The sequence below is a fragment of the Perognathus longimembris genome, chromosome 4 (genome assembly GCF_023159225.1).
Source record: "Perognathus longimembris pacificus isolate PPM17 chromosome 4, ASM2315922v1, whole genome shotgun sequence".
Lineage (NCBI taxonomy): Eukaryota > Metazoa > Chordata > Mammalia > Rodentia > Heteromyidae > Perognathus > Perognathus longimembris.
Genome location: NC_063164.1, coordinates 52,355,813 through 52,383,701, shown reverse-complemented (window position 1 = coordinate 52,383,701; position 27,889 = coordinate 52,355,813). Strand labels below are relative to the sequence as shown.

The window sequence follows — 27,889 nt, the reverse complement described above, 5'->3', positions numbered from 1 at the left end:
AAAAAACCCCAAATCTCTACAGAGTACCGCCTGAATTTGGTCGTTTGTTTTGTTAAGTCAAGAAAACCACCCTCTTTTCTCTTTAAAAGTGTAAGGGAGCTTAAATAAGCATTGGCACCTGGCTTAGGGTGCTCTGAGTTGGCTGCATTGTTGCTTAGGAATGGACGCTTCCCTTCCCAGTGTTTTCTTTACTGAACTAGACTGCATAGTGTTTCTTTCCTCTCATTCCATGTCATCTTTTCCTTCTTTACTCTATAATTTTGAGTTTCTGGCAAACTATTCCTCTCCACCCTTCCCTTGAGTTCTTAGAACCTTAATTTTTTCCACTTATAGATGAACTCTCAGATCACTGCTCGATATCACAACTGAACTCTTTTCCTACACTGAACAACAGCCTTGACAAATCCTCATCCCCAAACCAGGTAGGGACCCAACAATAAAGGAGAGCTATAGACCAATCTTTTTGATGAACATAGACACAAAGCTCTTATATACTTGCTAACAGAGTTCAACAATAATAAAATCTGCTCATTAAGTTGATTTTGTGAATCAATAAATACACCACATTAAAAGAGCTAATAGATACAGAAAAAATATTTGACAAAATGCAACTGAGAAGCTCTAGAGATGCTAGGAATACAAGGAACATACCTCAATATAATAAAGGCTATATATGACAGCCTATAGCCAACATCAAACTAAGTGGTGAAAAACTAAAATCATTTCCTCGAAAATCAGAAACAAGGAAAGGATGTCCTCTCTCTCCAATCCTTTTCAATATAATACTGAAATTCACAGCCAGATCAATAAGGCAAGAGAAACATGAAACGGATTCAAATAGGGAAAGAAGTCAAACAATCCCTATTTGTAGATGACATGATTCTTTATCTAAAGGATCCCACAGACTCCACCCCTAAGATTCTTAAGCTGATCAACAACTTCGGCAAAGTAGCAAGATACAAAATCAACTCACAAAAATCAGTAGCTTTTCTGTACACAAACTATGTACAGACAGAGAGGGAAATCAGAAAAACAATTCATCTGCAATAGACTCAAGAAAATTTTAGGAATAAACCTAACCACGGAAGTGAAGGATCTCTATAGCAAAAACTATAAAAGTCTGAAGAAGGGGCTGGGAATGAGGCTTAGTGATAGAGTGCTTGCCTAGCATGCATAAAGCCCTGGGTTTGATTCCTCAGCACCACCTAAACAGAAAAAGCCAGAAGTGGCATTGTGGCTCAAGTGGTAGGGTGCTAGCCTTGAGCAAAAAAAAGCCAGGGACAGTGCTCGGGCCCTGAGTTCAAGCCCCAGGACTAGTTAAAACAAAACAAAAATCCAAAGAAATAAGAGACAACAACAGGAAATGGAAAGACTTCCCAGGTTCATGGATAGGAAGAATGGTCAAAATGGCTATACCGCCAAGTAGAATCTACAAACACAATTCCCATCAAAATCTCAATGCTGGTTTTGTTTCTGTCAATTGTGGGGATTGAACTCAGGGCATGGGCGTCATCTCTGAGGTTTTTCACTCAAGGATAGCACTCTACCACTTTGAGCCACAGCTCTACTTTCAGCTTTTTTGGTAACTTATTGGAGAGAAGAGTCTCACAAGACTTTCCTGCCCAGGCTGGCTTCAAACAGTGATTCTTACATCTTAGCCTTCTGAGTAGCTGGTATTACAGGTGTGAGCCATCAGCACCTGGCTTCCAATGTTGTTTTCATTGAGATAGAGAAAATAATCCCAAAATTCATATGGAACAACAAAAAAACCCAAATAGCCAAAGCAATTTTTTTTTTTTGGGTGGGGGAAGCAATGCTGCAGGTACCACAATCCCAGATCTTAAACTCTACTACTACACAGCTATAGTACCAAAAACAGCTTGGCACAGGCAAAGCAGGCCTGAAGGCCAATGGAATAGAAAAAAAAGACAACTGGAAATAAATCCATATACTTACAGTCAACAATATTTGACAAAGAGGCCAAAATGTATGGTGGAAAAAAAAAAGATAGCCTCTTCAATAATTGGTGTTGGTAAAACTGGATATCCATGGCAGAAAACTAAAATTGGGTCCTTGTTTGCCACTTTGCACCAATATCAACTCAAAATGGACCAAAGACCTCAATGTCAGATCTGAAATTTTGAAACTACTATAGGAGTAGGAGAAACATTAGAACCTATCAACATAGGCAGGAACTTTCTGGAGAGAGTCCCAAGGGCACAGCAAAACAAGAGAGACAGTTGGCATATGGGATTAAACCAAATTAGAAAGGTGCTGCACAGCAAAGGAATTGTTATAAAACCAAAAAGACAGCCAACATACTGGGAGATCTTTGCCACCTATAGATTGGACAAGGACCTAATATCAGAAATACTACCCACTCTCCCCCAATTAATAGCCCAATCAATAACTGGACAAAGGAGCTAAATAGAGACATTTCAAGAGAAGAAAGAATGTGCAATAAACACTTGAGTTAATGCTCAACATCCTGGCCATAAAGGAAATGCAGTGGGATTCCATCTTACCTCAGTAATACTGGCCAATAAAAAAAATTCTGGTGAGGATGTAGGAGAAAAGGAACTCTACTTATTACACCACTGATGGAATGGTAAACTAGTACAACCACTCTGGAAAGTGGTTTGGAGGTTCCTCAAAAACATAAACATAGATCTTCACTACGACTCAGTCATACCACTATTGGGCTTCTACCCAGAACATCACAAGCCAGGATATCATAAAGACACTTACACATCCATGCTCACTGTTGGACTACTCCCAATAGCTAAGTTATGGAAACAGTCCAGATGCTCTACAATAGATGAGAGGATCAAGAGAATGTGGTATACATACACAATGGAATTTACCGATATGTCATTTGCAGGGAAATGGATGAACCCAGAAAAAAAATGTTAAATGAAGCCAGCCAGGCTCAGTGCAACAAATGGTGCATGTTTTTCTCATATGTGTAAACTAGATGTAAAATACAACTAGGCATGATAACATACACAGGGTGCTATGCATTTATACATAAACAATTCACTAAGGGAGGGTCAACTTAGGGGAGGAATCCAAAAACTTAATAAACAACTAGTTTATCCAACTAGTTTAACCAATACGTGGACACGGAAACATGTTTTTGGGAGGTGCAAACTAGAATGGAGGAAGAGTGAGTAAATGCAGTCAATATACATGTACACCATGTGAAAAAATAAACCATGTAACTTGTGAGTAGAGATGGGAGGTGTAAAATGAGGTATGTGTGCAAAGGAAAGGATTACATTGATCAAGAAGGTCTGTGAGTTCATTCATCTCCTATACACTTCACTCTAAAATGAATACTTACGTCAGTGAAACTCTAAAATGAAATTTATGTCTGCACATCTCACTGCCCTATTCTGTATTCTTTCCCCTTTTTGGAGACAAGCTCCCACTATGTTGTCCAGGATGGCCATGAACTTGTAATCTGCCTGCCTAAGACTCTTACCTGCATTTGACACTAGCAGTTACTCTTGTTCATTTGAAAATGACAGGGTGAGACAGGTGCTGGTGGCTCATGCTTATAATCCTAGCTACTCAGGGAGCTAAGATCCGAGATTTTGGTTCAAAGCCAGTCTGGGCAGAAAGTCCCTGTGAGACTCATCTCCAATTAACCACTCAAAGACAGAAAGTGGCTCTGTGGCTCAAGTGGTAGAGTGCTAGTCTTGAGCACAAAGAGGCTCTGGGATAGTGCTTAGGTCCTGAGTTCAAGCCCCACAACTGACAAAAAAAAAAAAAAGGAGGAAGCAGAAGGAAGAGGAGGTCATATTGTTATATATTCACTTTGCCTGTGTGTGAGGTTTTAGGGAGTGAATACAGAGCCATGTGCATGCTAGGTAAGTGTTCTACCACTGAGCTACATCCTCAGCCCTTGGTTTATTTGTTTGTTTTTGAGATAGGGTCTTGCTATGTAGCCCTGGCTGGCCTCAAACTCTTTCTTGAGCCATCTCCTAACTGCTGGGATTACAGGCACACACCATGATGCCTAGCAACACATTCACTTTATACTTAAGGCAAAATTTTAAACCAAACTTGGAATTTTAATTCAGGACTTAAATAACAGGTACTTTATGAATATAGTTCTTTATGATTCAGAAAAATGTAAACTCAAAACTGAAAAACTTGCAGGCAGTATCTCAAAATGCTCAACCAATGCTAACATTTCATGCCTATGTCAGTGATCTTACAGAACTTTGCTCTTAATATACAGAGGTACAGGTATATATTTTAAGCCTCTCCTGATATAGCTAAGTGTTACTTACCCAGGATTAGCTTTGATAAACGGTAAGTTTAACAGCTTGAAATACTTTATATTTCTCTTCAAGTATACTTAACGATTTTTTTCCCAGCAGATTCTTAAGTATTATTCTTAAAGTCAGAATCCTAAATCTTGAAAGCTGTCTTTGAATGTAATCTTCATAGTCTTTAAATTTTAACTGTCATTGTTTATTATGTTTTGTCTACGTTCTCTACAATTTCAGCAGCATCTTAAAAGAGACAATGTGTCTATGTACAATGAAAACAACAAAATGGCTTGCAACATCAGAAATAAAAGCCACAGTTTAAAATGTACAATATTAAGGGAATCTGTGGTAGGTATAGCCTCCATTTTCTGCAACATGGACAACTTACACATGTAAGTACTAGCATTATGAACGTGACAATAAAGAAAAAGTCTTTACAGGAGTGAAATAACATCCTGAAAAATATTGGTTTCTACCATACAAAGCAATTAGAAAATGTTCACATTTTTAACTAATCTGTACAAATCACAAGAAACTTATTTATGGGACCATCATCCCACCTTGATGATAAGAACCTTCTAAAAATGTAGAATAACAACAAACAATTTATAAATCTAGTATCTATGTGCTCCACAGCCCTAGAACCCAAGAAACTGATCTGAAGAACTCAGTATGCCCAACATGGATCACTTTTACATGCCTTGATTGTTAATGAATGCTTGCTTTAATATCTCTCTATGATGTACAGTCAACTTGCACCTTCAAGGAGGTCATTTGATTTTCAGCAAAGAAGCAACATCATTTAGCAGCAATTAAAGCGCCTTCAAGAAGACTTAAAAAAAATACAATATCCAATTTAAAAAGCCATATTTTTAAACATTTGTACAAGAATAAGCTGCTGAAACTTAGTAACTGAAATAGGACATCTGTACAACAATTTACAATAAGAGCTAGAAGGGAATTTATCATTATCCTGCATAGAACTGCTTTTGGTCACATATTGTCTCTTGCTTTAATGAACAAGGCCTGGTAACAAAAAAAGTGTTAACAATTCTAACATGTTGAAAGCACATTGGAGATATTATAATTTAGTGAATTCAACTGATCTCAAAATAAGCAGCTCTTTGTGTCAAAGGTGTGAACTATCTAGGAATAACAGCTCTCTTTTATATAACCAGTGGAAAAAAATGGACAAATGGTTTCGAGGTACAACTTGGTAAAAGCCAGAATAGACTAATGACAAAGCCAACCTTTGTCTAAAGATTCCAACTCCCACATTCAATACAATGGTCACTGTCATTCAGTTCTTACTTTGGTTTCAGCAGATTAACTGCCAAATGCTGAAGATGTATCCAGGCACTGTAGTTCTAGTGTTAGAAATATGTCTCTTATTTTTCCATGTGTTTTTAATAATGAAAAACTACCCTTCATATTAGAACTCTCTAGTAACAATCAAATATATTTAAGTATTATAAACGTTATTTACAATGTTCCCCTAAATAAACAAACTCCCCATTTTTTTTCTATCTATCTCAACATGGTACTCTTGTTTCTGCACAACAGGCAGCCATCCTTCACTGCTCAAGATCAGAGTAAGAGGTGTGCATTATTCACTGTCCATGATCCACTCTCATACAAATGACGCTACAAAGAACTTCAGTTCACAAACAGTTCTTATCCATGTCCTTTGTAAAAAAAACAAAACAAAACAAACAAAAACACTCAAATGCTCTCAAACTCAAGAATGCATCTGGAAAAAATTCAAAGATATCATGCCAATCTTGGAGGCAAGTCAGAAAGTAATTATGCTTGAAGAAGGGGGTGTAGGGGATGCTGTCAGCCCAGCCATGTGTAGGTTTCCTGAAGAATTTGATCTTCTCATGTGTGGGAGAAGGTATGGGTCATTTGCCAGTTGGTGTACATCAAATCGATCTTCTTTTCGGTATGCCAAACACCGTCTTATAAAGGCCTTAAAGGAAAAAAAAAAGAATTCTTGTGCCAATTGCAACTCTTCACCCACAATTTTCAGTGCTACATTAGAGTATAAATTTTAATTGCTACCCTTTGAATTTACTGCTAGAGATTTGTATTTTGCTTACAAATTCTTAGGACTTTTTGTTCTTGAGTTTTTCTTTTGCTAAATAATATACTTACTAACACTCCATTTTATTATCAGTTTAGTTTGGGTAAATTATCAGCAATTTTTAGCCATTGTATATTTTTCTACTACTTTCCTTAGGTAGAAATACCTAAAATGACCCTTCCTTTATGGTTTTGTTTGGTCAGTCCAGTTCTGTGCATCATTATAATTTGGACAAAACGAAACTATGGAATAGTCACTATTTTCCCCACTGTTTGTTATTTGAAAATAGTTCCTTATAAACTAACTTTATGGACTAAAGTATATTTTTAGAAGGGCACTCAAGTTACAAATGTGTAACACAAGATGAATACATTTATGTAACCAACAATCAACAAAAAGAACGTGATGATACGTAAGCTCCATAGGCCACTCCCTACCTTCCAGGCACTGGCTCAGACCGCAAGCAGGGTAACCTCCTTCACAACATCTAATACCATAACTGAGTTTTCATTTGTAAGTAGAATTATAGATTGTTATCTTTTGATGGGCTTCTTTCACTCAATTTTGTATTTGTGAAATGCATTGACTTGGCAACAGATAAAATTTTCTCAAGTGGTAATTGATTTTAAAAAAAGCCCCTGTTTAATGCTGCCACCAAAAATGTTTCCTTTTTAAATTTCTAACTGCTTCATAAATTAAAACATGTATAGGGAAAAATGCAACAAAGACATATTATTAAATAGATGTTTCATTACCACAGCAAAGCTATTTTGTACCTTCTTTGTACCTTCTTTACTTTGAAAGTCATTAAAAGAAAACTTTTCTCTAAAAACATGTATTTTTTTTTCTCATTTTACTATGGTTAATTTACTATGTATCAAAAGTCTATATGATTTCTTTTTTTTTTTTTTTGGCTAGTCCTGGGCCTTGGACTCAGGGCCTGAACACCATCCCTGGCTTCTTCCCGCTCAAGGCTAGCACTCTGCCACCTGAGCCACAGCGCCCCTTCTGGCCATTTTCCATATATGTGGTGCTGGGGAATCAAACCGAGAGCTTCATGTGTAGGAGGCAAGCACTCTTGCCACTAAGCCATATTCCCAGCCCTATATGATTTCTTAAGATGCCTTATCTTTTGGTTATTATCAAATAAAGTTGTTTTTTCTTTTTTTTTCTTTTGCCAGTCCTGGGGCTTGGACTCAGGGCCTGAGTACTGTCCCTAGCTTCTGTTTGCTCAAGGCTAGCTCTCTGCCACTTGAGCCACAGCGCCACCTCTGGCCGTTTTCTGTATATGTGGGTGCTGGGGAATTGAACCCAGGGCTTCATGTATGGGAGGCAAGCACTCTTGCCACTAGGCCATATCCCCAGCCCCTAAAGTTGTTTTTTCTTTGGCATTCCTGGGGCTTGAACTCAGGGCCTGGGCAATGTCCCTGGCTTCTTTTTGCTCAAAGCTAGTGCTCCATTGCTTGAGCCACAGCGTCACTTCTGGCTTTTTCTGTTTATGTGGTACTGAGGAACTGAACCCGGGGCTTCATGCATGTTAGACAAGCAATATGCCACTAAGCCACATTCCCAGCCCTCAAAGTTTTAATAGTCTCTTTGAGGCTTGGCACTGGAGGTTCACACTTATAACCCTAGCTACTTAGGAGGCTGAGAATCCTGGAACTGGCTCAGTCAGGAAAGTCTAAGACTTTCATCTCCACAGAAGTGGAGCTGTGCTTCAAGTGGGAGGATGCCAGTGTTGAGTGAAAATGCTAAGGAATAGCACCCAGGTCCTGAGTTCAATCCCCATTACTACTGGCACGCACACACAGGTTTAAAATGATAAAACAAATTAAAGGTGACTGACATGCTGTAAAGCAGAATTTGAGGATGTAAAAGGTTATAGACCACAGGTTATAGAAATCTTCAGTGCTCAGAAATTTCATTAGTTTGTCTATGGGACTTAAAAAAGCAAAAACTCAAGAGTCACCAAGAAGTGAGCTTTGTGATAAGTATGACAAAATTTGAGTACAAATACAAAAATCAAAGTCCAAAGATTTACAAGATTCTGAGGACTCCAAGGTGTCGTGTGTGTGTGTGTGTGTGTGTGTGTGAATAAAACTATTTACTCACAGCAAGTAAATCTAGTCCAGACATCCATATTAGGTAAGGTAAAATAATTGACCAAATAAAAAACAAAAACAAGCATGTGGAAATCTCCTCAATTTTTCCTGGATTCCAGGTCTAAAATAGTGGTGTGGAACCTGTAAAGATCCCAAGGATAGAAGTAGAGATGGATAAAAGAGATTCCCCTTCCACCCCCTCGCCCCGCCCATACAACCACACCCTGTGGCAAGCTCCACTCATTCAGGGCTATTTCTTTTTATATATCAATATCTATAGCTATCTATCAATTGATATAATGCATACATACATACACACACACACACACAAACACACAAATGGATCTTGTTTTTATTTCCCATTGAAGCAAAACAGGGGAAAAAACATGTTGGAATGGTTAAGATTATTTTAAAGGAGTCATATGTACCCTATTTTACCAATTATTTACCTATTTTTTTTTGATGGTGATGGTAGTAGGGTTTGAACTAATTGACTTCAGTCAATATATCCTAAGATAATTGTACTTTCATTTTCTTATTTACCAAAATATTATAACCATCACTAAATAACTTATAAAAACAAAATAGATGACATAAAATCCAGTACATCTTCAATTACAAAGGCTACTATGACTGTAAACACTTAACAGTACTTACTCACACTACTTAAGAATAGCAGAGGGGGGCTGGGGATATGGCCTAGTGGCAAGAGTGCCTGCCTCGGATACACGAGGCCCTAGGTTCGATTCCCCAGCACCACATATACAGAAAACGGCCAGAAGCGGCGCTGTGGCTCAAGTGGCAGAGTGCTAGCCTTGAGCGGGAAGAAGCCAGGGACAGTGCTCAGGCCCTGAGTCCAAGGCCCAGGACTGGCCAAAAAAAAAAAAAAAAAAAAAAAGAATAGCAGAGGGCTGGGAATGTGACTTAGTGGTAGATTGCTTGCCTAACATGCATGAAGCCCTGGGTTCGATTCCTCAGTATCACATAAACAGCAAAAGCCTGAAGTGGCACTGTGGCTCCAGTGGCTAGCCTGAGCAAAAGAAGTTCAAGGACAGTGCCCAGGTTCTGAGTTAGAGCCGCAGGCCTGGCCAACCCCCCCAAAACAAAACAAAACAAAACAAAACAAAAAAACAGAAGACATGTGCTAGTGGCTTATGCCTGTAATCCTAGCTATTCAAGGCTGAAATTTGAAGGATTGTGGGTCAAAGCTAGCTTTGATAGAAAGGTCTGTAAGACTCTATCTCCAAAATAATCAGCAAAAAGAAGGGCTAGAGAGATACAGCACTAGCTGAGCAAGCAAGGTGAGCAAGTGTGAAGCCCTGTATTCAAACTCTGGGACTGGCAAAAAGAAGTAATAAAAACATAAAGTTGGAGGCATGGCTCAATTGGGGGACTGCCTGCCTAGAAAGTGCAAAGGCTTGACTTCAAACCCCAGTACTGATACACACTGATACACACTGATACACACACACACACACACACACACACACACATTGGACATACATAAATTAACTATATTGTGCTTGCCTATACAGTATTCTTATGGGCTGGTGTATTCGCACCAGAAAAACAGAAACTTCATTAGTTTGTCTTAAGAATTTTATGGGACTTAAAAAAGTGAAAACTCTAACAGAGTCACTGAGAGGTGAACTTTGTGACAAGTATGACAAAGTAGGAGCAAAAATACAAAAATCAAAGTCCAAAGGATGAAAATGCCCAGCATAAGAAACATTTTATTATTAACCCATACTATTTCCTATTATGTTAACTTATAGACATATATGGGATTAGAAATGGGTTACAAGTGAAGATGCCAGGACAGGGACTCTGTCAACAGGCATGGATAGTGTGAGCCACATTTGTGCTACTCGCCACTCCCTAGTTGGCAAGATTCTGAACAAAGTAGCTTGCATGGCTGTTATCCCACTTTACAAAATAGGAATAACTACAGTATCTATATTTCATAAAGGTTGCATATAATTTTAGTTATTATTCCTTTAACTTTCTTTTATACTTAAATATCAATATTAACATGAGCTACTAAAGACATAAAGGCTACCAGATCTTGTGGGTTTCCCCCAAACCTAATTTTGAAAGCTGACATGCACAAAGAATCAGAAACTAAATTTGGGTACTTGAAAGATGAAAAATCTCCTTTTTCTGAGGAAATCACCAGCCTGAGTTAGTGATTTCAGATCCCTGCAGTGGTGACTCCAGTTACTGTACTTACTTGTAAGTACTTACCACACTGTAAGCACAAGTGAAAGTTACTTCAACGACTTATTTAAGATGAGTTTAATACCTTGGCTTCACTGCTTACAACTGGTTTTACAGGGAACTGGACTTCTGTGGCTTTTAAGATTGTATTTTCTTGAAGAATGTCTTGTTGAGATTGATTGTGACCAAATGGCTTTAAAAAAATGTTGAGAAGTTTATCTCAAAAAATATTCAAAACCAAGAAATTACAAGTGAGTTTCCAAACGAAATGATTTTGGTACTAAAATCTTATCCTTCGTTATATAAAATTTAGGATGCAGTTCTCAGAGAAACAAGATTGTAATTGATTGCAGGCTGATAAAGTTTATGAAATTATCTAATCATTAACAAAGATGAAACATTGTAAAAGAAAGTAATGTTGCAATGTAAGTTTAAGATAAAACAGCCCTAGATGTGGAGCTAAGAGGTTTGGGTTTGGTCATAACATGTTGTGAATTTCTGGAAAAGTCCCTAATCTCAATATTATCTGCAGCAACCTACACTTCTGACTATGTTTGATGGTATTTCTCTAAGGAGTGACAGGAGGAATTATGCCCATTATAAACTCTGTGGAGGGTGAGACTGTGGTGGGTGTTAGAGAAAACGAACAATGAACAAAATGTGTTTGAACGCCAGTGTTGTTAATAGCAGAAAAATGTTAGGTAGATAGGTAAGACAGATAAATACAGATGGACAGACAAACAGATGAACTGTGGGAGGGAGCATATCCAAGTAAACTGGCATGACATTAAAGTAATTCTGATGCAAGAAAGAAATTCAGAAGCCTGGCTTTCCCTAAGGATCTACATTTATTTCAATTAGTGAATTTTGCATTTCTGAGAGAAATTTAATTTATTTCTATACAGATGAAGCTGATATACCTTAACTTACCTTTCTACCATAAAGACACTGAAAGAATATGACTCCAACTGACCACACATCAACTTTGTTGGAAATCTTTGGTGGCTCTTTTCCAACTACAAAACATTCAGGAGGTAAGTACCTATAGTTGTATGGGGAGAAAAAAGGAAAAAAAAAACAACAACAAATTAATAGCCTTTAACTTAAAATCTTTTAAAACATTCTCAGTCTTAGAATGCTTTTTTATCTATATAAAAAACGTAAGCATGTTCATCAATGGAAACCAATTATTGACAAATTTACACTTTTTGAATCATTTGACTCTCAAGCCAAAATACAAAAACTTTGTAATAAACGGTAATTTATTTAAATCTGCAAATATAGACATACAGTTCAAACTGTAGGCAATTCCCTTTCTAAAATATGCATCAAACCATATGGTTCTCTTGTTTAAACCACTTGGAGAATACTTATTGCCAACAAGACTGCATATCTCTTTCTGTAACACAGATACATCCTAACGCAGTCAATATCATACATTTCAAAGTCTGTATTCACTATGACCCCTCATCACTGGCAAACTGTGTTCCATTATCCTGTGTTGTTTTTCTCTTTCTTTTTCTTAAATCTTTTATCACTCTTCTTAACCACTCCATCTCATTTGATGAGCAACTTTTCTTCTTCAAGACTTTACCTCCATGAGCCTTCTCCATTGCTCGATGGATAGTACTGTGCTTCTTCCTCTTGTTAGGGCAGGGTGCTATGGCTACCTCTACAATGGCATTAAACAGTTATCACACTAGACTAAGGGAGTGGCAGGGTTCTCTTAGTCAAAGGTGAAAAATAATTTGTCACCTCAGATTTTATGAAAAAAGATTCACTTTAGCATCTTAAAATAAAATTTTAGGTAAAACTAACAATTGTGAAAAAGGGTGATTCTACTAAATAAAAACTGAAAAAAAACCACCCCACAAAATTTGAGTTTTAGGGTTGAAACACTGGCTCAAATGGCAGGAGTTCAAGTCCCAATGTGCTGGCAAACAAACAAAAAAACTTGAGTTTTACATTCACTATGCAAAAATCACTGAGGATTCAGAAAGCTCAAGGTATTTAGCACGTGAAACTTTCTTAAAGCAGAACTACCAAAGATAAACAATAACTTGTTTCTGATAGAAATTCTTTCTTATACCCTAAATCAAGTAAAAAGTGATACTTGTTTTAGCAATAAAAGTGTCTACTTTATCTAGTTGTGAAAAGAAAAAGTTTAAAGACTAGTTATTGTCACTATTAAGGTTTAGGAAGTTATCTGAATGATAATCTCAAATATATACACTAAAACTCTTATATTGTTATATTACCCATATCTTATTTCTAAGAAATGACACAGTTGAATTTGAAATTTTAAAGTAGTTTTAAAAGAATCCATGAAAATAAAACTCATATAGACCTGTAACATCATGAGGAAAATTGTCATTATGGATCTAGGAGAACTGTGCAAAAACTGCTCTAGGAATCCTTAAGTCATATTTAAACACCCAGATACATGAAGGGACAACACTAAACTATATTTCTATCTAGGAACTGATTCAATCTAGATCTGGACCTATATGAAGTCTTTAATTTTGGGGAGTCAAGTCTAAAGACCAAGAATATACCAAAAATTTATCTCCCATCTGAAATCAGTAACATCTACCTTTCAAAAACTTCAACAGCAACAAAAAAAACTCTGACAGAGAACATTGGCTATCCGTTTACAGTTTATTTGTAATAATAAAGGCAATGTACTTACATAAATATTTATATGGATAAAAAATACCACTCTAACATTATATATAGGAGAGAATCCAAGACAGGTGTTAGTGGCTAAAACTGTAATCTTAGCTACTCAGGAAATTGAGATCTGAGAATTACAGACAAATCCAGGAGACTCTTTTTTTTTTTTTTTTTTTTTTGCCAGTCCTGGGCCTTGGACTCAGGGCCTGAGCACTGTGTCCCTGGCTTCTTTTTGCCCAAGGCTAGCACTCTGCCACTTGAGCCACAGCGCCACTTCTGGTCATTTTCTATATATGTGGTGCTGGGGAATCGAAACCAGGGCTTCATGTATACAAGGCAAGCGCTCTTGCCACTAGGCCATATTCCCAGCCCCTCCAGGAGACTCTTATCTCCAATTAACTTGCAAAAATAATCACGGCTCAAGTAGTAGAGTGCCAGTCATAAGCAAAAAAAGCAAGCAAAGAGAATAAAGCTACTTGAAAATAAATTTACATTCCCATATAAACACGAGACGAATTTAGGTAGTTTTGATATGTTTAGCAATACACATACCAGTAAGTGCCGGCTCCTTGGGAGGTTAGATCCATTCCATCTACACCATAGCTATCATCATCCATAATCTTGGACAAACCAAAATCAGTGATTTTGATTTCACCACATGCTGTCCCGTCTACCAGAAGGATGTTTCCTAAACAATATAAAAGATTCTTTATATAATGCATGTTATCTTTACTATTTAAACTAGCGTTTGGAAAGTAAACCCTGTTGTCAGACATGATATATATGACCTTCTAAAACTATACTTCTTAGAGCTTAAATTATTAGACAGCTTTCATTAATTACCTGGCTTAAGATCATAATGTATAATAGGAGGTTTGATCTCATTGAGATATCTTAATGCATTTACGATCTGCATTACAATAGACCTAGCTTCTTTCTCTGACATTAATTTGTGTTGCTTCAGATAGAAATCCAGGTCATTGCCTTCACAGTATTCTAACACTGTACAAAACCTACAATGGGAAAGGAGGAAAAAGACATTATTATTATGCAGCAACTCAGAATTGCAATAGAAAATGAAGAATTATCACTATAGGATAAGGAAAGTAAAAAACAAATGTGTTTTCTTAAAAGTTAAATCCTTATATTTACTTACGTATCTGTATCCAAGGAAAAATAATCATAGAGTTTAACTATCCTGGGATGATCCAGTTCTTTGTGTATTCTGTACTCCCTGCAGGCATGTCTATAGGAAAAGAGTATATTAATTCTCTATGATCAACTTAAGAAATCAATTTATTAAAACTATAAAGTACTATTATTTACTTGTGGTAGTTTTCTTTTTTCTCATCTCTCCAGCTTTTATTAAGCTGATGAATCTTCACAGCAGCATATCTCTGTTCATAAAGGTCAAAAGCCTAGGATTAAAGCCAAAGAACAGTTAAGCCCATAGAACAACCAGGTAACTGAAGAGATTAAAAAACAAACAAATAAGCCAGTTTTTTGGTGATAATTTCTGCAATACTATAGGATTAGATCAAACACTACATTTTTTAATGTTAATGTAGCATATAATGAAAGTAAAGTAAAAATTCTTTCTTTGTTGTTAAAAGATTTACCCACTATCCAGTTTTTAAAATTACCCTGTTTTGACAATCTTATTTCATCTTTCTCAACTGTTCTCTACTCAGTATTTTCTTTTCTGTTGGGGGAATGCAGCACTACAAATCAAAGACAGGGCCCTGCATATACTAGACAAGTGCTCTGCCACTAAGCACTTCTATGTGTTTCCCTGTGATTTTTTTTTCAAGTGCTGGTGTTGGGACTTGAATCCAGGGACTCATACTCTCTCTTAGCTTCTCCCTCAAAGCTGGCGTTCTGCCACTTGAGCCACACCTTCACTTTTGGCTTTTTGCTGGTTAATTGGAGATAAGAGTATCTAAGATTTATCTGCCCAAGCTGGCTTCAAATTTCAATCTTCAGATCAACCTTATGAGTAGCTAGAATAAACAGGCATGAGCCTCCAATACCTGGCTCCTGGTAATATTTCATTTCACTTATGAATCATTCAGTACTTACCTCTAAGAAATAATAGCACATTTAAGACAAAATATTATTTTTAGACCTAACTATATCAGTAGTATAATTCCTTGATCTCCCTTAATACCCAATCTATGCTCAATTTCCCCTAGTGTCTCAAAAAAAAAAAGTGCACTTGATTTGTTCAAGTCACCACCCTTCAAAACAAAACAAAACCCCCAAAACACAAAATGAGCTGTGCATTGGTGGCTCATGTCTGTAATCTCCTAGGTGCTAATAAAACACACACAGCAGACACACAAATGTAGACACAGATGTGCACACATGCGTGTTGTGCATGTATGCACACACACACACAAAGAATAAAGAAAAGAATATTTCCTTTGGAGTCACATAATGAACTTAATAGCTGAGTGACTGTGCTAATGAACATTAGCATCTTCTCTGTGCCTCTCAGTCTTACTTATAAAGTTAAGAGTTGAGAAAATTAGCTGGGCTCTGGTAAACCTAGTGGTAATCCTTAACTAGTCAGGAAGCTGAGACCTGAGGATCCTGATTAGAAACCATCATGAATAGAAAAATGTATGAAACTCTTATCTGAAATTAACCATCAAAAATCCAGAAGTAGGGGTTGGGAATATGGCCTAGTGGCAAGAATGCTTGCCTCATATACATGAAGCCCTGTGTTCGATTCCTTGGCACCACATATATAGAAAATGGCCAGAAGTGGCACTGTGGCTCAAGTGGCAGGGTGCTAGCCTTAAGCAAAAAGAAGCCAGGGACAGTGCTCAGGCCCTTAGTTCAAGCCCCAGGACTGGCAAAATAAATAAATAAATAATCCAGAAGTAGAGCTGTGGCTCAAGTGGAAAAATGAAAGCCTTGAGTGAAAAGACAAGAGACAGCATAAGGCTGAGTTCAAGCCCTAGTACCAGCACCAACAAAACAAAACAAAACAAAGAGCTGAGAGGATTAAATAAATGGAGATTATATACAAGAACAGTGTTTAGAACTTGAGGAAAACATAACATAAACCACAGTAAACTCTATATGAGGACATAAAAATTCGTGTAAAATCAATAAATAAAAGATAAAATACTTCTTAACCACCTCTGCTTTATTCCTATGTTAGCAAGAAGAAAAAATATATTACCTTATATACTTCACTAAAGCCACCTCTTCCAAGCAGATGAAGTAATAAATACCTTTCATTTAATGTGGGATGATCTTTGAACCTTAAGAAAGGGGGAGAAACTGTTCAGGCACATTAAAAGATACAAAAAGTTCCTTGTACAAATTCTACTCTCTTATTCTACTTCTAGCAATTTCTTTCTCAGTTATTCTAATATTAATTTCAAATTCCAGTCAGAATTTTTCATTCTCTACCACATACTTACACAAATACCACCTAAGACTAATAGTACACATAAAATTTAACTTTTATAGCTTAATATTCATGTTCAATGGCCAATTACAGAATTCTCTTAAATACCTAACAATTACTGTCAAATGCTAGGATTAAATACAGTGCTGCCACACCCAGTTCAAATTGTTGTCTTGGGGCTGGGGATATGGCCTAGTGGCAAGAGTGCTTGCCTCATATACATGAGGCCCTGGGTTCAATTCCCCAGCACCACATATACAGAAAATGGCCAGAAGTGGCGCTGTGGCTCAAGTGGCAGAGTGCTAGCCTTGAGCAAAAAGAAGCCAGGGACAGTGCTCAGGCCCTGAGTCCAAGCCCCAGGACTGGCCAAAAAAAAAAAAAAATTGTTGTCTTGATATGAAATCCCTTATTCTTCAGAAATCACTTCTCTTGGAAAAATATACTTTTTTTGGGGGGGGGGGGAATGCTGATACTGGGGCTTAATTCAAGGTGCTGTGCTTTCAATTTGCTAATGCCCAACATTCTCCCACTTGAGCCACATCTCCACTTTCCAGCTGGCTTTATGCTGGTTAATTGGAGATAAGAGTCTCACAGTCTTTTCTGTCCAGGCTGACTTTGAATGAAGTCCTCAGACCTCAGCCTCATGATTAGACAGGCATGAGCTACCAATACCCAGATGGAAAAAAATTTAGTTTTTAAGTAAATTATTCATTGAATGTCCTCTGCCCACGACTAAATCTGTCTTTGAACTTCTCTGAAATGTTTCTAATCTCTAATTTAAAAAGCAAAAAACATTTTAGAGCCTGGTGCTAGTACAGCTCACACCTGGCCTTAGCTACCCAGGAAGCTGAGATCTGAGGCAGGAAAGTGCATGAGACTTTTATAAGCTTGAAGTAGATCTGTGGCTCAAGTGGCAGAGCACTAGCCTTGAGCATAAAAGTTCAGGGACAGTGCCCAGGCTCTAAGATCAAGCCTCAGGACTGGTATAAAAAATTAACGTAAAATTTTTTTCATAAACAATGTTTATTGTAGCTGTAGACACTAAGTACTTACATTTACTTTGTTTTTGTTGCCAGTCCTGGGACATAGACTCAGGGCCTGAGCACTGTCCTTGGCTTCTTTTGGCTAAAGGCTAGCACTCTACCACTTGAGCCACAGAGCCACTTTTGGCTTTTTTTATATATATGTGGTGTTGAGGAATAGAACCCAGGGCTTCATGTATATGAGGCGAGCACTTTACCACTAGGCCATATTCTAGCCCAGTACTTACATTTATTAACTCATTTAATTCTCATCCATCCTATGAAATAAAACCTGTTGTTGTTTGTTTTACAGATAAGGGAACTGCTACACAGAGAATGTTAAAAAAAATTGCTTAGCCGTGTACATGGTTAGGTCCAAAACATGCATAATAAGACAACAGCTTCCAAAATTTCTAAGTGCAGATGCACTGTGTTTTATAATGTTATTCAAAAATCACTAAAACTAGGTTTAATAATAAAGGGTTTCTTGAAAACTTGAGCTACCTACTTAGCTTTAATGCACATTTTTAACTACTGATTTTATTTTAATCATTGTTAGACACAACCACAAATTCATTTCCAGAATTTTAAGTTAGTTTTCCATGGGTTTCTGATACAAATTAGCTGTATTATTTCATTTACCTCACACAATAGAATTAGATCTTCATATTTATGAATTATACATACACTAATCATCCCAAATGGGCCTTTTTTCTAAACAAAATAATTATATTTTACAACAGAAATGGGTTATTCCCGTGGGGTGCCGATGGCTCACACAGTGCTACTCAGGAGGCTGAGATACAAGAACCATGGCTCAAAGCCAGTTCAAACAAGAAAGTCTATGAGATTCATATCTCTAGTAAACTACTAAAAAAAAAAAAAAGCCAGAAGTGGAGCTGTGGCTCAAGTGGTACAGCACTAGCCTTGAGCAAAAGAAGCTCATGAACAGTGCTCAGGCCCTGCATTCAAGCCTCAAGACTGGCACAAAATAAAAGAAGAAGAAATAGGCGATTTCCAATTATGATACGCATATTGTCATGAGGCTTTAAATTAAGTCACTAGACTTAAAGATGAAAAGTGAAAGCAGACACCATTCCTCGTGTGTGTGTGTGTGTGTGTGTGTGTGTGTGTGTGTGTGTGGTGTGTGTGGTGTGTGTACTGGTATTGGGGCTTGAACTCAGAGTTGGGCATTGTCTTTTAGCTTTTTCACTCAGCAAGGCATTCTACCACTTGTGCCATAGCTCTATTTCCAACTTTTTGTTATTGGAGATAAAATCTCATCTTGGACTTTCCTGCCAGGGCTAGCTGTCAGCCATGATCCTCAGATCTCAGCTTCCTGAGTAGCTAGGATCACAGGCATGAGCCACAGTTATCCCACTACCAATTCTCTTTTATACCAACTGAATCTAGTGCCTTGCTTAATTAATTTCTATCTTCATAATGTTCCCACAAACTCACAGATAGTTTTCTTTGATTTTAACATATACTGTACCTATGGTCCTCATCTTGATAACTAGAAATTAAGAATGAACTGTAACATGTAGTTCTTTCTCCCATTCCCCCAAATACGTTATGTTAGTCTCCTTCACTGCTATAATGTTAACTAACTTTGGCACCAGTCAACAAGCATTTAATAAGTGCCTTTGTCTAGGCTGACAATAAAACAAGAATTAAAACTAAGTCCATGCTCTCATGAAGTTTACAATCTAGCTGGGAGAGACAAACAAATAACCAAACACTAAATGTGAAAAGCAAATTGTGACAACTAAAGCAAGGAATGGAGCTGAGGTAGGGTATAAGGGACAGCCTCCCTAATAAAAATTTGGAATGGAATAAAAAGTCACTCATATGTTTAGAAAAGGAACAATTCAGCCAGTAGAAATGGCATGCACAATAAGCCTGAGACAGGAATGTGTGTGACATGTCTGAGGAAGTAAGCATGTCTATGACATTCAGCAAGTAGAGGGTAAGAGATGGTGGTGAGATGGCTGGTGACTATAGCACACAAGGTCCTCTAGCACAGGAAGCTCTTTTTTAAGTGTGATGACATGAACAACAAGGAAGTGGTATTTATGCTCTTCCAGGGAGCAGGGATGAATGGGTTCAAACTTATCAGCAGTGAAGAACAAATACTCACTGAGAATTATCTTCATTGTTTATCCTTTTGAGCTCCCGTATGTGAAGATTTCTGACTCTTTCCAAACGTTCAAGTTCTGCCTGGATTTCTGCCTCCTCCTGAGAATAAGGAGAAGATACTATAACAAGCTCAATTTATTTGTGATATAAAAGGTACTTTTACCCATGCATCAACTTTTTTTTACAGTGATGGGAAGGAACAGTACATTATAAAGTACCACTGAGTTAAAAGGCCACAGTGTTCTTTTCACTGCCTGACAGAGAGATAAGGCCAAAATAAGCCTATTTCAAGACACTATCCTTCACATAAAAATTTATACCTAATGACATGCTGGATTTTATTAGGTAGTGTAAGATAAAATTTTAATGCCTATATTGAAATGACTGTGAGGTATGTAGTCAGTCATTTGAGGCTTACTTACTACACAAATGAACTAAAAATGTCTTTTCTGATCCATTTGGATTTTAAGAAAGAATAATTTACCACTACTACAAAAAAGTTACTTTGTAATGATTAGATGAAGAAAGGAAGAAGACAACTACTGAGTATTTTAAGAAGATCTGGAATATGCACACACACAGTATCACCATTCACTTGGATAAAACCCACTATAATCCTAAAGAGACATTAAAATAAAAAATCTATGGACTATGGTAGTAGATCCTCAGTTATCAGAGCGATGTAGGCAAGTCCTAAGGAAATGTACTTTAAAAGTATTTAATTCAAAAAGACACCAAAGCAGATAAGCAAACAAGTCACTAATGTCTCTCTTGCACACATACATATTTAAATACAATCTAAGTATTATTTAAACAGATATTAAATGTAGGTAGAAATTTTTGGAAATAAAGTATTTTTGAGTATTTAGGTAAATGTAGATTACTTTGGTCTGATATGAATATAATTATACATTTAGATGACGAGGATCATGTTATTTCTAAATATTACACATTTCAAATTTCTTCAGAATTAGCTATATTTCAATATAAAGACTACCTCAAAAAATCTAAAATTTACTTTGAAAATTTAAGTGCCATCATTTCATTCAAATATAGATAGAGATATAAAGTCTGTTATAATTATACCGAACACTTACATTTTAAGGCCTATTTTAATTATTGTAAAGAAAAATAAAGTCTTCTTAGATTAGGAAACTAAATCTAAATATGCTATTTCTATCCTCTTTGGTTCTTTAAGGGTTTTTTGTTGTTGTTGTAATCTTTTTTGTGCCAGTCCTGGGGCTTGAATTCAGGACTTGGGGCTGTCTCTGAACTTTTTTGCCAAAACTAGTGCTCTCTACCACTTGAGCCATATGGCCACGTCTGGCTTTTTGATTTGAGATTTAATTTGAGATTAAGAGTCTCACAGACTTTCCTGTCCAAGCTGGCTTCAAACTGGTATCCTCAGATCTGAGTGTCCCGAGTAACTAGGATTACAGGCATAAGCTACTAGGTGCTTTGTGAATACTATCCAAGTACTTTACCATTGAGCTACATTTCCAACTTTATTTTAATGGAAATTTCATACACATTTAATACAATTTTTGTCAAAATAGTTCTTATCTTTTTTGGAGGACTAGAGGATTGAGATATTCTCATGTAGTACACAAGTGGGCTTTAAATTTCACATCCTTCTGGCTCAGTCTCCCAAGTGTTGGGATTACAGATGTGTGCTATTACCTGGCACAGAATGTCTTATCATAATAAAAGTAAAGTGACATCTTAAGAGGTTCATAAGGGGCTGGGGATATGGCCTAGTGGCAAGAGAGCTTGCCTCGTATACATGAGGCCCTGGGTTCAATTCCCCAGCACCACATATACAGAAAAACGGCCAGAAGTGGCGCTGTGGCTCAAGTGGCAGAGTGCTAGCCTTGAGCAAAAGGAAGCCAGGGACAGTGCTCAGGCCCTGAGTCCAAGGCCCAGGACTGGCCAAAAAAAAAAAAAAAAAAAAAAAGAGGTTCATAAATCAAAGATTCATTAAAAAAGCAGGATAATAATTTAAAAACTTTGCAACAATAAACTCAAAACAGTTTATTTATCTTATTTAATCATCTAAGGTAGGATTAAAAAAAACAAACAAACTGGCCAAGCCAGGCATTGGGGGCTCATGTTTGTAATCTTAGCTACTCAGGAAGCTGAGATCTGAAGATTACAATTCAAAGCCAGCCCAGACAGAAAAATTCATAACTTATCTCCAATTAAGCCAGAAGTAGAGGTGTGACTCAAGTGGAAGACCCCCAGTCTTACGTAAAAAAAGACCAAGCAAGAGCTCAGGACCCTAAGGTCAAGCCCCACTACGGGACAAATAAAACCTGATCATCTAAGAAAGGCCCAGAAGTATAGAACTTGAATTCACTTACACTATACAATCCAAAAAGTAATAACTTTTGCTCTTTATATTACTAACATTTGGAAGACTGGTCAAATGTTTAAATCTGATAAAATTGCTTAAACATTATTAAAACACTAGCTAAAATGTTCGTTTTAACTCTGATTTAAAATTATGTCATTGGGATACTATTTTAACAGTGAATTTACAGAAATTAAATTTTGCTGAGTCATAAGTATATAACATTCAACTACATTGTTAAGCACACATTAATTATGTTTTATAATCTGAAGATCAATACAATGGTAGTAACCCATATTACAACATAAGTATTTACTAAGGTAAAATGTGCCACTAAATTAAGAAGCATGTCCATCTCCAATAAAACATAACAAGTATGTCCCACAAAAAATACTACAAAGTAAAAGCAGAGACAGACACGCATGCAGTTTGAATTTCTAAGTTTACTAGAAAAATAGAATGTTAAAGGCACTAGGGGAAAAAGCTGAATTCTAAGTATTTGGGAGAAAATGTCACAAGAAGGAATTATAGCCTCTTACATACGGATAGACATAAACCCATCACAGATAGTAAAATACATTTACATCTTTCATCTTGTAATTAGTACTTCATGGTATCTTTAGACTTCAAAACAAAGTGTCATACTTCTAGGGGGAAATATTCTGTTAACTCTTAACTTCTCTCAAATCCCACTGAGAAAAAAGCATATATACCATTGTGGACTAAATATCTGTATTCCCTCCAAACTCATACCCTGAAGCCCTAATCCCCTGAGATTATGTTATTTGGAGACAGGGCCATTGGGAATTAGTTAGATTAAGTCATGAGGATGGAGTTCTCATAATGAAATTAGTGACTTTATGAAAAGCCCTCTTCCCACCTTTCCAGGTCAATAGAGAAAAGACCATGTCTAAGATAGAAAGAAAACTCTCACCAGAAATCAAATTCTACCAGACTGTGATGTTGTGCTTTTATACTCCAAAGGTGGGTAAGACAGTGAGTTTCTGTTGTTTAAGCAGCTCAGTTAGGTATTTTGCTGGGTCTGCTATAACTAAATAGGAATCCTTAAGTAAATGCAAAGAACAACACTATCTAATGGACTCTCTCATCACAGAAAGAGGGGTGGCTCAGTTTTGCTGTGGCTGCACAGAAAGTAGTAGTCTGAACAGCTAATTTATCTTTGGTTAGGTCATTTCCAAAGGTCTATCATGTAGGCTCTTTGCTTGAGCTTGACATTGCCCTCTGAAAGCATCCTCACAATTTTTTTCAATAAAGACCTAAAGTAAAATAGACCTTGGCTCACAATAACCTTGAAATGGAATTCTCAAATTCATGGCAAAACTAAGCCAGGGTAGTAAAATAAGCAAGAGACAATCTGACTAGTTAAGTTGCACTTAGTAATAATACCAATTTTCGCTCCTGGCTTCATCCTGTAGCTAAGTAATTAATTAAGGCAGAGAGAATCTAGAAGAAACAGAGATGTCTCTGGAAATGTATTGGTCCTTGTAGGCAATTACAATACATAAGGGACATAAGTAAAAACAAACTGAATTAGAGAGGTAGGTTTAGTGATTGATGGAAGGACATAGCTCTTCTCATTTAAATTAAACTAAAATAGACAACAGTACACACACCAACAGTTTTAACAGTACTTTAAACTCATATATTCTGTATTACTTATATAAAAAAACAAGTTATTCAAGTAGTGTATAATGTATCTCAATATGACCCTACTGTTCAATCTGAAAAAATACCACCTTCAATATTTTTAGTTAAAAAATTATATGGAAGATAAACCCCATAGCAACTTTACCAGAATAGTTTGTCTCTGACTAGATCTATGCATAGAAATGTTTTCTATTTGTAATCAAAATATCTTCTGGTAAAGGTAACTCAATATGCCTTTCACTCAGCTCTAAGTCAAAGGTAAGTTGCAATAATGCAGAATTTGTTAAAAATTCCAGTTGAAAATGTTAGATGAATTTGGAGGCTTTTTTGTTGTTGTTGTTGTTGTTTTTGCCATTTACTGTAATTTTGTGTTTGCTTTGCCAGTACTAGAACCTGAACTTTGGGCCTGGATGCTGTCCCTGAGCTTTTGTTCAAGGCTAGCGCTCTACCACTTGAGCCACAGTTCCCACTTCTGGCTTTTTTGAGTAGTTTATTGGAAACAAGAGTCTCATAGACTTTCTTGCCCAGACTGGCTTCAAACTGCGATCCTCAGATCTCTGCCTCCTGCCGGTACTCAACTTGTAACAGCAAATCTTCATGTCAATTATGAAAATAAAAGTAGTGTGAATAAGCACTGAAGCAACCAAACAGTTATAAAAATGCATTTTTACATGTAAAACCAAAACATCCTTTAGAGAACAACTTGTCTATGAGGTATTTAGCAAATCCTGCATGCATAGAACAAAAAACGCAATTTCCAAAACCTGACATTTTATAAAGCCAAAATAAACTGAATAATTTGCTATTCTAGTTTGTTCTTTGTGGTATTTGAGATCAAGCCCAAGGCCTTTGGCTAGGCAAGTGTTCTACTCCCAGCTCCCCAAAACTTTGATATAGTTTTCTCTACTAACCTATAATCTATGAAAGTTTGTGAAAAGAAAGTATTTCTTTAAGGTGCACTGTAAAACGGATAAAAGCAACCAAAGCTTATAGGTGGTATAGGCTATTAAACAGCATCATGATAACAATGCTAGTGAGGTGCCAGTGGCTCACACCTGTAATCCTACTCAAAAGGCTGAGGATTTCAGCTCAAAGCCAGGCAAGGCAGGAAAGTCCATGAGACTTTTATCTCTAATTAATCACCAAAAAGCTGGAAGTGGAGGTGTAGCTTAACTAGAGTACTAGCCTTGAGAACAAAAGCTAAAAGACAGTGCCCAGGCCTTGAGTTCAAGCCCTAATACTTGCACAGATAGATAGATAGATAGATAGATAGATAGATAGATAGATAGATAGATAGATAACAATAATGCATGGTTCAATATCGGTCAGGGCCCAGTGGCTCAAGCTTGTAATCCTAGCTATACAGAAGATTTAAATTTAAAGCCAGCAAAAAGCCAGAAGTAGAACAGTGGTTCAAGTGCTCTGGCCTTGAACAAAAAAACAGCCCAGGGACAATGCTCAAGCCCTGAGTTCAAGTCCCAGGAGCAGCATAAAAAGAAAAAAAGTAAAAAGGAAGTTAGTTCAGAATGAGACTTCAAAAATTTCATTATTAAAATTATTTTAGTAAAATGAAAAATGCTAACTGCTCAAAAACTGTTTCAAAAAAAACCACAACTGTTTCAATTTCACGAACTATTTATAATGTTTATCAGGCTTGGAGCCCATGGCTCACACTGGTAATCCTAGCTACTCAGGAGGAGGTTGAGATCTGAGGATCATGGTTTGAAGCCAGCTGGGGCAGGAAAGGCCAGGAGATTTTTATTTTCCAATTAATCACAGAAAAAGCCAGAAGTGGCACGGTGGCTCAAGTGGTAGAGTACTAGCCTTGAGTATAAAGGAGCTTAGGGACATCACTCAGTCCCAGAGATGAAGTCTCAGGACCAGCAAAAAAAAAAAAAAGTTTATCAGGAGCTGGGCATCAGTGGGTCATGCTTGTAATTCCACCTATACAAGGAGGCAGAGATTTGAGGACCAAGGTTCAAAGCTCAGCATACAAATCTGCAAGAGTATGTATATCTAACTATATGCTGGTAACACATAGATGGAAGTAAAGATGTGGCTCAAGTGGTAAAGCACCAGCCATATAAGTGGAAAACAACAAGCTTAAGGTCATGAGTTCAAGCTCCAGTAACACACACACACACACACACTTCATCACCCTAAAAAGTAAAAGGTGAAAGTAACAAAAAGTATTATTTAAGACAATGGAAGCCTGGGATAGTGATGTATACCTGTAATCCCAGCCTGGGAGGCTGGGGCAGGAAGATTATAAGAGTTTGAAGCCAATCTGGCCACATAGCAAGACTCTGGCAAAAAAAAAAAAAACAAAAAAACAAAAAACAACTCTAAGAACAAAAAACAATTAATGAAAGAGCAGTGCCAAAAGAAGAACAGACTAATTAAGGAGGAAATTACATACTTCAAATTTGTCCTTATTGCATATTATTTCATTGATATGGTCATGATGGAAGTACAAACCAATAACAATAAACAAAACACCAAAGTAAAAAGGTCTGCATTAGCCAGGCCGTTGTGGCTCACACCTGTAATCCTAGCTACTCAGGAGGCTGAGATCTGAAGATTGAGGTTTGAAGCCAACTCTGGCAGGAAAGTCCAAGAGATTCGTATCTCTAATTAGGCAAAGAAAAAGATGGAAATGGCACTGTGGCATGGTAGAGCACTACCTTTGAGCAAAAAGAAGCTCAGGGATAGTGCCAGGCCCAGAGTTCAAGCCCCAGGACTAGCAAAAAAAACAGAAAATAAACCCATAAAAGAAAAACAGGTCTGTATTTATTTGTTATAAAATTGCTGCCCCATAACCATATTCTCGCTTAAGTATGAGTGTATATATATTAGGAAGAGGAAGAAGGGAATGAGAACAGACAAAAGTTATTTATGCAATTCTTGTGTTTTTAAATGTTCCCTCCATTCTCACCTCCAATCATCAAACCAGTCATTACTGATAGTCCTGAAACTCACAAGTGTATAAGGCTATCTCAGATATTATCCTTAGAACCTTCATTACAAATGTTTCACTGGTATTTTCCTCTCTCTACACTTCATTCTGAGAAGAAGGGCTCATTTACTATCTTCAAATGCATACACAAACACATTTAAATCCTTAAATGGAAATGGCTGTTAAAATAAGGTAGGGTTTTAATTCTTTGAGAATTCCTCCATTATACTTAAACAAAATAAATGGCTACATCACTTGCAACCAAGAAATCTAAAAGTCTAATGATTGGAAAAATTTACCTAGTATTTTTTTTATATACTGATATGTCAGACAATATTCCTTAATGTTAAAACATTTACTGAGTTACTAATGCCAAATTTAGCATCTACTAGGCAGAACATTTCAGGACAGTATACTGTGGTCTTTTTTCCCAGCATTCTACATCCTTTAAACTTTTTTGGGGATGTTGGTGGGTTATATAGTTGTTTTCTTTTTCTTTTTTAAACAGTATAATGGGAATATCTAGTTTATTAGTTTTCTACACTCTCACTATGCACTGTACACATAAATGACATAAACCTATGTTTCTGACTGGGAAAGGCTAGTGGCCAAGAAACTTTTTTTCTTTGCTTTTTTATGAAAGAGCAATCTCTTGACTAGACGAACTTGAATTGAACAAACTCTGCCTTAAGTGATGGGAAATATGGCTTGTTAAATTTTTCCCCAAATGTTGTATTTCATTGCTTATTCAAATGGATTGATATTTACAATCTGGGGAAATACTTTTAAGATCACTTAATATTAGTTAAGGTGTTTGATTATAAATGAGGAAACCCAGAGCCAGGAACATTTGTATGCCTATGTCAGAAGGAGGTAGAATATAAACAATTCAGAGTCTCCTGTTTTCTATTAGTTTCATATTCTTGCAGCAAGTCATCTTTTCATAGATTACTCTTTTAAGCAGGAAGCTGTTGTAAG

At 36.8% G+C, this 27,889-nt stretch overlaps 1 protein-coding gene and 1 long non-coding RNA gene across 5 annotated transcripts in view; one reads left to right on the top strand and one right to left on the bottom strand.

Moving 5' to 3' along the window:
* Positions 1-4,465: 4,465 nt before the first annotated feature.
* Positions 4,466-27,889, bottom strand: part of Tlk1 (tousled like kinase 1) — a 126,239-nt gene continuing 102,815 nt past the window's right edge. For all 4 annotated transcript variants that reach the window (XM_048345256.1, XM_048345257.1, XM_048345258.1 and 1 more), the window contains 9 exons: positions 19,939-20,036; positions 16,546-16,627; positions 14,682-14,773; positions 14,512-14,601; positions 14,199-14,368; positions 13,908-14,043; positions 11,613-11,724; positions 10,768-10,875; positions 4,466-6,249 (listed from right to left, as the gene is read on the bottom strand). In XM_048345256.1, the coding sequence (XP_048201213.1) occupies positions 6,073-6,249; positions 10,768-10,875; positions 11,613-11,724; positions 13,908-14,043; positions 14,199-14,368; positions 14,512-14,601; positions 14,682-14,773; positions 16,546-16,627; positions 19,939-20,036 (1,065 nt within the window). In that variant the 3' untranslated portion in view covers positions 4,466-6,072. The remainder of the gene's footprint in view (positions 6,250-10,767; positions 10,876-11,612; positions 11,725-13,907; positions 14,044-14,198; positions 14,369-14,511; positions 14,602-14,681; positions 14,774-16,545; positions 16,628-19,938; positions 20,037-27,889) is intronic.
* Positions 21,352-22,014, top strand: LOC125350567. Its single transcript, XR_007210768.1, has 2 exons — positions 21,352-21,666; positions 21,895-22,014. It is a non-coding gene; the product is annotated as an uncharacterized LOC125350567 (long non-coding RNA).